This window comes from Chaetura pelagica, unplaced genomic scaffold (genome assembly GCF_000747805.2).
Source record: "Chaetura pelagica isolate M959 unplaced genomic scaffold, ChaPel_1.0 scaffold91, whole genome shotgun sequence".
Taxonomy (NCBI): Eukaryota; Metazoa; Chordata; class Aves; order Apodiformes; family Apodidae; genus Chaetura; species Chaetura pelagica.
This window is the reverse complement of record NW_009952042.1, coordinates 359,926-373,835: the sequence shown is the minus strand read 5'-3', so window position 1 is coordinate 373,835 and position 13,910 is coordinate 359,926. Positions and strand designations below refer to the sequence as shown.

At 46.0% G+C, this 13,910-nt stretch overlaps 1 protein-coding gene across 1 annotated transcript in view; it reads right to left on the bottom strand.

The window, feature by feature from the left end:
- Positions 1 to 13,910, bottom strand: part of TCF4 (transcription factor 4) — a 231,569-nt gene that overhangs the window by 81,371 nt on the left and 136,288 nt on the right. Inside the window, exons 6-7 of the mRNA XM_010002716.1 lie at positions 11,432 to 11,561; positions 10,751 to 10,800 (exon numbers count right to left, since the gene is read on the bottom strand). Coding sequence (XP_010001018.1) covers positions 10,751 to 10,800; positions 11,432 to 11,561 — 180 coding nt within the window. The remainder of the gene's footprint in view (positions 1 to 10,750; positions 10,801 to 11,431; positions 11,562 to 13,910) is intronic.

The following is a 13,910-nucleotide window of genomic DNA, read 5'->3' as shown; positions in this document are numbered from 1 at the left end:
GGGGGGGGGGGAAAAATCTAGTCAAAAGGGACACGCACCTACCTCACATGTTTATTAGAAACTGTATCTAACCAGAGAATTCTGCTATTAAGAATCCTGCATTATTGGTGTAAATACTTCCAAGGGTACATCAAATTGTAATCTTTCACACGACATCCATCAAACCAGGCTGGAGATTCTGACAAACATTAAACACAGTAAGGAGGCAATTATGTATGCATGATTTAATCTGCAACTAATTAATATGCAAATTTATTCATATGTTAGTTACTAAATTAAAAATGCAAAGAAGCCCTTATGGTGATTCTCAAATTTTTTGCACAAACAGAACATTTAAAAACATCAGGGAAAAAAGGGAAGTTTTTTGGGGAAACCTGCGGCACAGTTTAAATCTTTGGGAAACCTGTTGCACGCAGATGGATCCCAAAATATTGACTTAAATCCCAGGGAATGACAAAAGGTGCAGTCGTTTGATCTGGCAAGGCAGAAAGGTTAAAGACAAATCTCTGGGAAGTCTTGGGAGATGTGCACTCATTATCAAACAAACTGTGTTCCAGACCCAACTCCCTCCGCCTGCAGAAAAGCCCAGGACCTGCTGCTGGTCCTGCCACCCCCCCCTCCCTTTGGGGGTGCCTCTCAGGGCTGCTTTCCCACCCCCTCCTGCTCTTGGAGGGTCAGGGACACAAAAACCCAGCCTCAGTTTGCACCTGATGTTGAAGAAACCTTCTGGGAAGATGGGGAAGAAGAGGTGTGAGGGAACTAACTGGGAGAAGGTGGACAGGAACTGCCTTTAATTCTTCTCCAGATGCATCTTCAAAGAAAAACAAGGATGCAAACAAGAAGCAGACATGTAGGATATTTCCTGGAGAATTGCTACAGCCAGGATTCAGAGGAGTTTCTAGCCCTAGCAAAGAACAAGAATGAAGGCTACGTTACACCATTGTTTGCACTTGGAAGGTATCTGGTCAGGCATGTGTTTCATGTGCCAGAATTCCCTTCCAGCCCTATTTCCAGGGAGAGCTCCATTATATTCTGAGCTCTCAGACCAAGCCAGAGCAGCCAGCAGAGCCAGAAGATGAAGCACAGGTCAAGGACAGAGGGAAGCACAGGCAGTGCTTCCAGGCTGTTTCCTGGGCCACTGAATGATCAGCATTTCCTCTTTTTCCTCCCTCCAAAAATCCCAAGTCCTGCGGGTCAGCACCGGGAGGAGATGTTGGCATCAGCTGCTCCTGCTCCCACCGCCTGGTTTGGCCCCTGGTGCCAAGGCTGTGCCAGAAAACCCCCACCCTGGGGTGCAGCCCCTGGGAGATCTGCTCTGAGACAGGTCCTGCTGGGGATGGGACCCAGAAGGGACCCTCAGGGCTGCTGTGGGTCCTTGTGAGAGCAGCTTCACCTGCTGGGTGGGACTGCCCGTGGTGCCACCACCCCAGGGACATTTCTTTTAGAAATGCCCAATTCTTCCTCCATTTTCCTGTTGTAGGAGCTCTTCCTTCTGCTGTGATTCCCCCCTGCAGAGCACTTTTAGGATGAGGAAAGAGCAGCCACAGATCACATTTCCCCCACGGAAGGGGGAAAAGTCTAGACTGGAAGGGAAAACTGCAGCAAAATCACATTGAAAATAGGAAGAGGCTTTGGCTGTACTTACTGAAATCTGCTTTGTTGTGCCTTGGTAGGGGATTCTTGATTTTTTGTTTGGGCCAGAACCGAATGGAAGGCTTTTAAAAGCTTAAATGTACACATTTATGCATTCATTACACAGTGTTAAATCTAATTTGTTCTTTTTACTGTCACAGGAAGCACATGTTTAAAGCAATCTGTTTCCTCATATGAATGCTTTCCTGTCTGTTTGAAAAAAATTGCAACACACTTTACCCCAAGTAACCAAGAGGTGATCATAAATATCCCTAAATAGCATTAAACAGATATGAAAGACATTAACACTTCCAGAATGCCAAAGTAGTATTAAAAAAAATCCTAACAGATGCTCCTAGGTCAAAAAGTGAAATGTGTGTTTCCTGAAAAAACACTCTCATCAGAATCATAAATGAACTGTGAGTGGAGAAATGAGGTGTTGCAGAGCAGTCGAGAGGATCTTTTTGGTTAAGGACTCTCTCACACTATTGCCAAAGTGTGGTTGCAATAAAAGAGCCAAAATTAAAGGGGACTTTGCTGAAAACCAATATCCTTTGTGCTCCACCAGGTGGCAATGGCAACAAGGGAGGGCTCTGGACCCCCACCTGCCCCGCTCCTGCTCCTGCTCCCAGCACAGCACCCACTGCCCTGGGAAGGGCCACTTCCACCAAACTGGAGTGGGACCAAAGGATTTAACTTCCCCTTGTCACTTGGTGGCTTCCAGGAAGCAGGGAAAAGATGTTCTCATCTGGAAAGGCAAGTCAAAGTGTCTGCAAGATGCAAACCCAGCTCCAAATTACCCCAAGGCTCTCTTGCCCCCGAGTGGGGACACACGTTGCCCTGCTTGGGGGTCTCACTGTGGCACCAGGTGATGCTGTGATGCACAAAGGCCACCAACAAACAGGTCTCTGAGGCACCTGAAATAGTCAAGTCATTATGATTTGCTCAAAAAGCAGCAAACACAGGGGCCTTGAAGCCTCTTCTTATTTACACTGGCATCAGCAGAACACCCATGGCTGAGCCATCCACTGAAATATGGTGGGTGGGCCGTGGGTCCGTGAGGGCTCCTGTCCCCATGGCCAGCTGGGGACCCTCAGGACCCCCCAGGCCACCTGCACGTGCCTTTGCAGAACTGGAGATGAAACCCATGTGCATGAAATCCCCACCCACTACACACCCAGCATGGAACTGAGCACGGAACATCTCAGAGCACGGGTGAGTCCGCCCAGGCTGGGAGAAACGGGTATTCCCCAGGTCCTTGGAGGTTTTTCCAGCAGGACAATAGGTGACCAGAGCCCAGCAGGAGCTGGGTGGGGAGCTCAAGCTCTCTTGGAGGTGCCCATGGGGCTGAAGCTTTGGGGAGCAAGCTGCAGCAGGCCAAGCTGCTGGGTGCAAAGCAGGGTCCCCCCGCTCTGTCCAAAGGCACTGGGTGCCACTGGAAAGAAAATAACAATTAAAAAAAAAAACAACCAGCCATTGTAGGCCTCCTGGAGTTGGTGCCAAGAAACTGTCAGGGGAGCTTTGCTATGCATTTAACAACGTTAGTAGTTATTGGAGCTCTTTCTGCATTTTTATTATTTTTTTTCTATATTTTAGCCACGCTTGTTTTTTGTTTTTTTTTTCCCCTTTTCCTTTTTTGCTCATTTGCCGCTTGGGTGTAAAGGCAAAACCCACTTCAGAGCCAAAATTAATGCTCCTCTGATAAAGCAGAGAGACTCTGCTTAACGAATGTCACTCCAGTCAGAGTGCAAGGGTATCAATCTTGATGAAGGAGTCTCTTAAACTTCCACATCTAACTTCTGCCTCCGCGCGCTGCTTCGCTCTCCCCACCCCGACCCCCCGGCCAATCTATCCTGAAACAGAAGAACGACTTCAAGCAAATGAGATGCTATCAATAAATCCCCAGCCCCAGCAGCTATCCTGCCCTAAAACCATGTTGGAGAGGCCTGATACAAGATAGGATTTAAATGGTGCTATCTGCAAGGCTGAACTGTGCTAATCGGGGATCTGCCGGCGCTGCGCGGCTCCTCACGGATACAATCTACAGATAATGGTGAAAGAAAAGCTCCACAATCAAATTGCTGCACAGAGAATTTTATCTCTAAATGCCATTTCCTAACAATTCTCCTCCAGTTCAAACAGGAAAATTAAGTGCTGAGTTTTACACTCGTGCAACTCAGCTTAATTCCAAATCACAGGCGACGCGGCTACGGAAGGGAAAGGAGCGAGGGCTGGACCCAGCTTTGGATGGTTCCATTTGTTTCCTGAATTAACCACTATTTTCTGATGGATTCTTGGAGGAGAGGGGAGCAGAGATGTGGGGCTGAGCTGCTGCTCCACCTGCTCACCACTGTTTGCCTTTTGTTCTACTGGGACTCCTTTGGGATGACAAGTTGAAAGGAAAATACATGTGTCGAGTGGGAAAAAAACCCCAAAGCAAAGCAGCAGGCGTGGGCAGGCAGGGCAGGTTTCACCCCAAAGAACAAACCCTGAGCAGAGGCTGCTCCTCAGGCACCAGCACCACCCCTGCTGTGGCCCAGGAGCAAACGCTGCTCCGCCTGAAAAAAAGCGGTTTTAAAAGAACTGCCTTAAAAATCCTGCTGAGTATCTGCTGTGGCTCATTTTGCCCTGTTTGCAGGGTCTTAGAAATCAGCCGGATTTGTTGGCCAGAAGCTCCAGCCCCTGAAGCTTCAGTGACTTCTGCACTACCCGCAGTGCTCTGAAGAGGGAGTCTCTGCTCAAGCTAAACAAAAAACCCCCCACTAATCCCACACCTCTCTCACCAGCTGCTCAGAATGGGCCAGAACTAGTCACTACCGGATTATATTATATTTTTGCAGTCCAAAATAGTTAAACGGTTAGAAAAGTGTGAATTTTTGCTGTAACGGGGTTTGACCTTTCAATATAATGTGAGGCCAAGACCTAAGACAAACACAGATATGGGCCCATCCCTTCCCATTGCTTTCTCCTCTTGACCAGACCCTGTGCAGTTCATGACAAGCTCACAACTGAGCCACCTTCATCTGCCTTCTCTTTACCTTATGATCTGTTTTAAAAGCCCAGCAGCCCAGCATTTTGTCTACAAAAGGACTCCTCAGCCCTCCAGGGGTGATTTCAGGGGCCGTTTGCACAAGAAGGTCTTTTCACCCATCACCTCCCCCCCGTGTAGAGGAGATTTTGTAATTTCCTTTGCCTGACTTCACTCCCTGGCTGCTAAAGCTGCATTTCCAACATTTACTTACTGACTTTGAAAGCAAAAAGCAGAGCTTTGTTACAACTGAAAGAAAAAAGCAAAAAAGCAAACCCAAACCAAACCAAAACCTGCTAATAAGGTGCTAATTTTCATATGGAAACCCCCCAAATCATGATGCGGGATGATTGAGATGGCTGGCCAGAAGGATGAGGAGGGATGCTAGCCAGGCTGCTTCCCCTGGGGCCACTGGATGAAGAGGATCTTGTCAATCAGCTAACAGGAGGGTGACAGCCCTGAGGCTGGCAGAGCCTGGGGAAGGACAGCACTGCCTGAGCTGGGCTCAGGGAGAAGGTCCTGGCTGCTGGGAGGCAGGGAAATACCAAGATCCAAGTGTGGTGCAGGGCTTGTCTCCCCACTGTGGGCTCTCAGACACCAAAACATGATGATCAAATTATAATATTAGTCCCTGTTCTCCCCTCCCTTAACCCAGCCCTTCCCTTTCTCCCACTCACACGATGCAAGTTGTTAGCCAGGTCCCAGTGACCCACCTCTTGAGTTTTCATCCCCATTTTGCCCCTCGATGCCTATCTCCAGGAAGGTCCATTCTGTCCCAAGGAGACTTCACGTCACTGCTCCTCAAAGACCCCCTGGCCAGGATCCCTCACCAGGCAGGTGCCACACCACCACCTTGGTGCTGGTTGGCAGCTATTCTGGCAGATCTCCAGTGAGTGACAACCCACCACCCACTGCTGGACTCCAGGAACCTCTGAAGCACCCAACAGGTCCAGCGTGGAGGAACATCCCCGGAGATGCTGGCAGCAGCACCACCAGCACCCCAAGACTGGCTGATTTTCTCCTAGGGCAGGTGGCACAGGGAAAGCTGGGGACTTGTATTTGCTTTGGAAAAGGCCTGTAAAAGTGGGATGTTTGGAGGGAAATTGACAGGGCTGTGTTTTTTCACTTGAGGTAGGAAGTGTGCAGAGTCAGCACAAAAAGCACAAGCGGCGTTTCCTCACCTCCCAGCAAAATTATCGAGGCTTCTCCTGTGGAAAGCAGAAGAAAGCTGTGGAAAAACTCCAGGTGGCATCCCAGTAAGTATTCCTCTTCTCTTGCCTTTTGGAAGCAAGCAGGTGTTTCCTTAGGATGTACAACTGAGTCATAGGCTTTCCAAACTGTCTGGCTGGCAAGGTCAGAGCTGAGGCACCTGCGAACACACACAGCAGCGCAGGCAGGCAGACATCTCCAGTCTGAGGACACCTCAACTCAGATGACAGAAAGAGGCTCTTGCCATTAAAACAGGTTTGAGAGAGTCTACCTGATGAATTGTCAACAAAATTAATTACTTCTTCAGTTCCTCACGTCTCTTTTCACACAACTGAGATGATATTTGACTTCTCCCACCCCGTAAAACCTTCCCCACAAGAATCTCTCGGTGTCTACACTCAAAATTCTGTTTGACAACCATCCAGGCTGTGGTTGCAACCCTGCTCCTTGGGGCAGACCAGCTCCTGCTGCCAGACCTGGTTCCTTCCCCTTGAGCCCACTCACATCTATCTGATGAAGGAAGAGTGGAGTAAGAGCCCTGGGCAGAGATGAAGCCCCGGGCAGAGGAGGCAGCTCAGCCCCAAGTTCCCTTCCCAAGCAGGAGTTGCCCATTTCCCCAAGAGCTCCTACAGATGCAGCTTTCAAGGTGATGGTACAACCTACCATGAATGGGGGATCAAATATCTGTAAATACCCACTCTTCCCCTGGAGCTAGGGGAGCAGGAGACCTGAGAGTGGTCATAAAGGGAAGAGTGTCCAAGGAGAATGAAGATGGAAAATAAATATATTGTGCCCTAGCAACTGCACTTGACAGCAGGTTGACCAGATGATAATCACACCAAAAAAACAAGCACTGGCCATGGAGGAAATGCAGGAGCTGAGCCATTTATTGTGTCTAGTCATGCTTCTGGAAAGCTTGGCCACAAAGAAGAGTAGCTGGAGAGGCAAAAAGCCTGCAGATGGCCTGTGCTGGGCACACCCCCTCAGATTCTATGATTCCATGTTCCTGTGATTTTTGAGCTTTTTATGCTCAATATATTGCTTTGCCTTACAGGTCCTATCTATTGGAAATCCACAGCTGGGCAGCCACCACTTCCCTGCCAGAGTGTCACTGTTGTGGACTTAAGTCAGGATGATACGAGTTCCTGTAAAAACACCACTCAAACATGACATCCACAACCAAAGTCCTTCCCTCTTTGCTCCCTTTTTCCCCCAAAGACTTCCCATTCCACAACCCATTCCTTCACAGACACTTCCAACAACACATACCAGCACAGCTTGCTCCTTCCTGAGTCTTACTGGTCAAGGGAAGAAAGGTAGAAAATGTCACATCACTTGGCAAACACTTAATGCAAAAGGTCCGACGTGGTTAAACCATCAGCAGCTAAAACTGATGAAGGCTTCAGCTTCAAGACTAAAAGAACAGCAAAGGATGAAGTGAAGGGTGAGGAGGTGGTTGTAGAGAGGAGCCACCTGGATTGCACCACGCGAGATGACAGCAGCATCTGACACTTGTGAAGAACATTATAGAATCAGAGAATCATTTGGGTTGGAAAAGACCTTAAAGACCATCAAGTCCAACTGTTAACCCAGCACTGCCAAGTCCACGAAGGGTACAAAATGTTACCATGTCAGAGCTTGGTAACACTGTTTGGGCACTCAACAAGAAAAAAAACAAGTTTGAACAGAAACCCCTTGTTTTTGCCAATCTGCTGCTGCCCATATCTCATCTTCAGCCACTTCAACCCAGAACACCCTGACCCTCTCAGCACCACTCACGGCAGGGCAGAGCTTAAGGCGTAAAGGTCCATCAGGAAATGGCCCCAGTGAAACCCCTCGCCCCAAAGAGACCGCATAGAGTCTGTAAGTCCAAGGAAGTTTGGTTTCAGCTCAGCTCCAGGCCTGTCTGCAGTCTGGAACTGCTGTGATGAGCTGTGGCTGAGGCTGGCCACAGGAGTCCAGCACAGGCAGGATGCTCACAGCCTGGCCTGGGCTGCACCCCCCACCCAGAGCACCCCCACCTTCCCGAGGCCAAATTTAGTTCAAATCCTCATTATTTTCTAAACTGATTGTTTCCACCATTTAATTTATTTTATTTTCCAAACTCGTAGCCATTTCTTATAATAATGGGGAGCTGATACAACATATTTATTACCATCTATCATTGAAATTTTTGTAAGACTACTTATGTATTAATCAACAATAACTGCTTTCACCAACGCTGCTGCTCTAATCTCCATATCCACTACATAAATCACATGGAGAACAAGTTAATATACATATTTTAAGAGAAATCCAGCAGTATTTCCACCCTATCAACTAAGTATATTATAATCTAGTTAGTCAATTGATAAATGCATATACTTCATTCAGCCTCATAAATCCTGGCAGTTCAGCGTGACACAATCTAGAACCTAAATATAACGTGACCTTTTATAAAAGACTTGCTCTGTTTGAGACACACAGGTGCCTTTTCTAAATTTCAAATGAAATGTGTGACTCATGCTATGTGAAGACAAGGAGCCCCAAATACCTGTCTGTGTGTTCACCTCAAAAAAAGCTTTCTTTCCTTCAGAGCCAGAGGATTCTTGCACCCGTATTACTGGACTTGTATTTTAATTTCCTTATTCTTAGAAGACAGAGGAATGGGTAGTTAAAATATCCAAGGATGCCTTTTTCTATTTTATTTCCTAATAAATTGTGCAGCTCATTAAAACAATTTGAAGTATTTATAGTGCACATTCTCCTTTGAGATAATTTGACTTAAAAACAAACCCCCTGTTCAAACAGGGAGAGTACTGAGCTGCAGGAGCGTTTCCGTTCCGTACAACAATTGCATTCACAGAAAATCATTTGAGACTAATCTGCCACCACCACAAATTGCCTTTCATTCTTCCCGAGCAAGAAGCAAGCCACAAGAAAACTTCTGCAGGGGTTAGAAACCCCCACAGGCTGACATTTCCAAAGGGAATGTGGCCACTCTTCCCCTGGCAGGTACCATCGCACCGAAAGCCTCTTACCTAACAAGGACGCTAAAATATCCCCGGGAAACATCCCGAGATGGTCACCTCTCTCCAAAGCCTTATTTTAAAGAATAAAAAAATGCAGGTTCGGGTTAGACTATTTTTTGTTGTTGTCTGTTTGTTGTGTGTGGGGTTTTTTTCCCCTTGTAAATGGCTAAGCAAAACCCCAGGACAATTCCTGAGCCGGGAGGCCGCGGCACAGGGATGCGCCCGGCTCGGCTCCCTGGCACCCCCAGCCTCGCCTCCCAGCTGGCAGGGACAGAGCTCACCAAGTTGTCAGGAAAACTAGTAAAAGCTAAAGTTTCATCCAAATTCAATCCACCTCGGACTGCAAGCACGAGAGTTCTCATAAAAAGCTTCGGGGAGGATATTAGCTATTGCTGGAAAGGAGGGCAATAAAATCCAAGCCCAAAAAACACACAGTGAAACCCATTTAAAATACACGTGCGGGAGCTTATTTTTAATTAAAAAAACACAGTATTATTACTTGCCTGGAAACTGGCGTTTGAGAATTTCCATGTTTCAACAACTTACAAGGAAGATTTATGTTTGCCTTTGTTGAACATTCTAAAGATTACAATAATCCGTGCGATTGAATTAGGATGTTCACATGCTGCTCCCTCTTTCAGATTAAAATTGTCTTATTTATAAAGTGACCAGTAATGAAGCTACTTGTTCAGCACAGTCACCACAATAACTGAAGCTTTCAAAGGATGCTGGTTTGCAAACTGCAAATTTATGTGGATTTATGGGAAAAACATAAACCCCATCTGAGATTAACACACCAATTTGTTATATATTCCGCAAGATTGATTGCCACTCAGCTCCTCCTAATAACCAGATTTAGAGATAAAACAAATAGACTTATCAGGTATGAAAGGGAAGCTCTCCCCTCTGGAGTGGCTTGGTTTCTGTTTGCAGATCCCAACAGCAAAAAATGGGTATTTTTAAGGTAACAGTGGAGAAAGAATTAGAATAAAAATACTAGAATAAAATGCAGCGTTCGCCGTCCTGCTCTTTGTGCTGTACTTACTGAAATGTTGGTTCATATCTTTTAAACCCACTATTTTTAATGGATTTAAAAAATAAACCCTCTCAAAAGATGTACTGCACCTTACTACAGCTTTTGCAGGAAAAAAAACCACAACCCACCAAGTTCTTCCACGAGGACGAGACAACGAAAACTAACAGAGTAACGATTTGGATCCTGAAACAAAGGGCTCCACCAAACCAAAGAGAAACTCCAACTTCTGCCTGCACGGTGCCAAAATGTCACCACCAACACGGAGAACTGTGCCCGGGGTAGCTGGATGGCACCCGTTACCCGTTTCTTTGCCTCCTGGCAAAGAAATATCAGGGATAGTCTTCAAAATATCGGGGCAGAGCCTGAGTAATTACCAGCTTGGTCACCATCGTGGAGCAACCCACAATGCCTCTGGCAGCCGCTGGATGCCAGCGGTTGGCACCTGCTGTGCCCCCAGCCAGCTTCTCCTGCAGGTACCCCAGCTCAGATCCTCGTGGGAAAAGGAAGATGTTTGCCCCTCATCCCAGGGAGAGACCCCTGGGAAAGTCTCAGCAAGCCCCTCCACACATCTCTCTTGGAACACACCGAGCACCACGCAGCCCGCGGGAGCTGCCGGCCCCGCGCAGGTGCCCGCTGCCCGCACCGGCTCTTCAGCCCCACGTCAGCAACACTAAACACCTTCCAGCAGGGACAAAGCAGGACATTTCCTACCTCTCCTTACCTTGTCCTTCAGTGCCAGGCACCCTGCGAGCCCAGGGGCTCGCTCGCCTCTATCTGCCTGCAACCTAACAAAGCCCCGGCGCGCAAGCGAGCGAGCAGACGAGCGGTACTTACTGAAGATGGCAAACCTGGAGGAACTTTTCGAACTTTCTTTGTTTGTACTTCTGAAAAAAAAGACAAAACGGTGTCTTCATTAGACAGGCTCTTTTTTATTATTTCCTCCCCCACTCCCCCCCTTCAGATTTTCTACAGCCCCAGCTGCTGATGCCTCTCGCCAGCCTCGCAGCAGTTTGGGTCACACCGAGCGAGAGCCACCACCTTTAAGTCCGACAGCGAAACGCTGGAAAACTGATCCTATTTAGGGCTCGAGTGTTAGAGCTTTTGCTTTCTCCTTAGAGGGATTTGCCTTGAAAAAGCAATTTTTTTTTAAAGGCTGCTCCACACAAGAGGAGCACCCAGCCACTGATGAATAAACCCCTCGGAGAGCCGGGGCGCGCGCGCCCGGCGCAGCCACTTCTTGTGTTTATTTCCAAGTATCGCTAAACAGGACGAAACTCCCAATTATTTGTTGAAATGGGGGGAAAGAAGAAGAAGAAAAAAAAAAAAAGAAAAAAAAAAAAAGAAAAAAAAAAAAAGAAAAAAAAAAAAAGAAAAAAAAAAAAAGAAAAAAAAAAAAAGAAAAAAAAAAAAAGAAAAAAAAAAAAAGAAAAAAAAAAAAAGAAAAAAAAAAAAAGAAAAAAAAAAAAAGAAAAAAAAAAAAGCCCCACAACAAAGGTTGAACACAAAGTCACTCACCCATAGAGGTGCTGTGGAGAGGCCTCCGCCGGGGGTTATTGCTAGAATACTGATAGTACTGGGAGCCAGGCTTAGTGGGGGAGAGCGCTCCTGGGTTGCCAATATCCATGTCACCTCCAAGGAGACTTTGCTAAAAGATTAAAAACACATACGTGTGTGCATGGGTATGTTAAAGCTGACTGTCCTCATCATTAGCTATTTCTCATCCCTAAAAATATCACAGTAAAGAAACCTTCACGAGCAACTCAAACACGGAAGCAAGAACCCAATTTTTAAAGGAGACATCACAAAAATTCCCAGTTGAGCATCTTCTCCTTTACCAGGAGAACACAGAGCAGTTAATTCACAATAACACGGGTTACATTTAAAGGAGACTTCTTGCCTACTTATTCAAATGCAATCAGTGTTTTCAAAACTTTTGGAGCTCTGTTAATATATCTGAAGGTGCAGTTTCTCCACTGCAAGCAAGACAGTGAAGTGCACAGATTTCACAAGGATAAAACTTCAAGACAATTGCTGCTGTTGAGGGAGCGGTTGGTTCAATGTGCATGAAACAGCCTCATTGTCTCTTCCCCGGGCGAGGAAAAAAATCCATATCTGTGAAGGCAACATCTCAGGTTTTGCCAGACAAAGATCCACACAGAAGGCTGCGGGGAAGATGGGATTCCATGTGAAAATGGAATGATACATTATGAATAATTTTTGCAAGGCTGGCGGGGAATAAATAAAACCCAAAAAGCAGCACCTCAGAACCCCCCAAACAATTAACGCTTTTGTACAGCAGCAGCAGCAGCAGAGGACTCTCAATATATCCATTTTCTGCCTGTCCCATTAACTAACAAGATGCATCCCAGCAAACGCCACATTTTCTCGGCCACCAAAGGACTGTGGTTCCCCTGGAAGAGCAGGAAACATTTGCTGACCCCCAGAAGAAAAAGGAAAGATCTTTTAAGAGACTCCGACAGAAGAACAATTTCCTGAGTAATGTTCTATTTGCTATAAACTACGTTCAAACTTACCCATAATATACAAATCCCCTGATTATACTCTGCATTGAACACATTGTTCTTTTAATTATTCTGATAGGCAATAAAACAGGTGTAGATTCCACCATTTATATTAAGAACAAATTTACCATTTAATAAAGAAATTTTAAAATTAAGCACCAAAAATCTAACTTTATCGTTACTTGTAATCAACTTTTACTGACTGAACTAATTACTGTACTTGATAAAGTACAGAATGTGTTTTCCCTAATCTAAATTCTAATCACCATGTCACTCACAACAGACTTAGTAATGCTTCACTAACACACTATTCACATGCAAAATACTCTAAATAGGCCAATTATGACTCTGCCCCTGTTCCCTGGTTAACCCGCTGAGAACTGAAAAATTTCACAAGGCAGTCACCAACTAAAACAAAGGCTCCTTGTCTGAAATTAAGACAGTCTTTTTGAGTCCTAAATAGCTCAACAAAGTGGCGTGTCTTCTGCCGAAAGCAGTTGGTCAAATATGACCCACGAGCTGGAAAATCAGAAATTAAAACACCCTTTGCCTGGGCTTATACTGCGAAAACCACGTCAAAAGAGAACTTTTGATTCGAGAAAACTATATTCCTCTCCCTTTTTTTGTTGTTGTTGTTTCGGGTTTGGTTTTTCCTCCCCTCCCCAGGGATGGAGAAATGGGAGGGATGGGGGCTGAAAGCCCTTCTTGGTGCCAGCCTCACATCTGCCTTTGCAGACCCCGTGGAGCAGGACAGACAGACAGACAGACACAGCCAGGCACTTGCTGCCAGGATCTTTACCTTCAGCTCATGCCTAAAATACACCTGCAGTGACGATGGCTTTTCAGAAACAACACCTGCACAAACGGTCGCAAGGCTCTCGCAGGATGGCAGAGAAATGCAGGCACAAAAAAAACAACCCACCCAAACCCTGGTGGAATTATCAAAATAAATAAATAAAAGGTTGAGGGTTCCTTGTGACTATTCTCTGCAAAAAAAAAGGGGTTTTATGGCACCTCTTGGAGCATTTCAGAATGGAACGGCACTAACGGCAGAAATTACCTCCAGTCATATATTTTTATCACGTATACGTTTTAACATAAAGACAGACCTGCTAAATCTGTGCCTGCTTGATCCATATGTCGGGGAGTCTGAAAGACTTGGAGCCATCAGCTGTATGAATTCCTACACCCAGCCTACTCCATTTCGTTTGACTTGGGGGAAAAAAACCAACAACCCACCCCAAAACGTATAGAAGGCAGCGTTTGCAAACTATTTTACATTAAACAAGCTTCACTTTAGGAGCAGAAAACACAACATACCCTATGTTGTTTTTGTTTTCCCATCCAAACATTTTTCTCTATAAAGAGCTGCAGAGGTTTCTACAGGAAAAAAAAAATAAAATAAATCCCAAACTTGGGTTATTAAATGAGAAGGAAACACACGCAACAGTCTTGGAGGCTGGAGAGCTTTT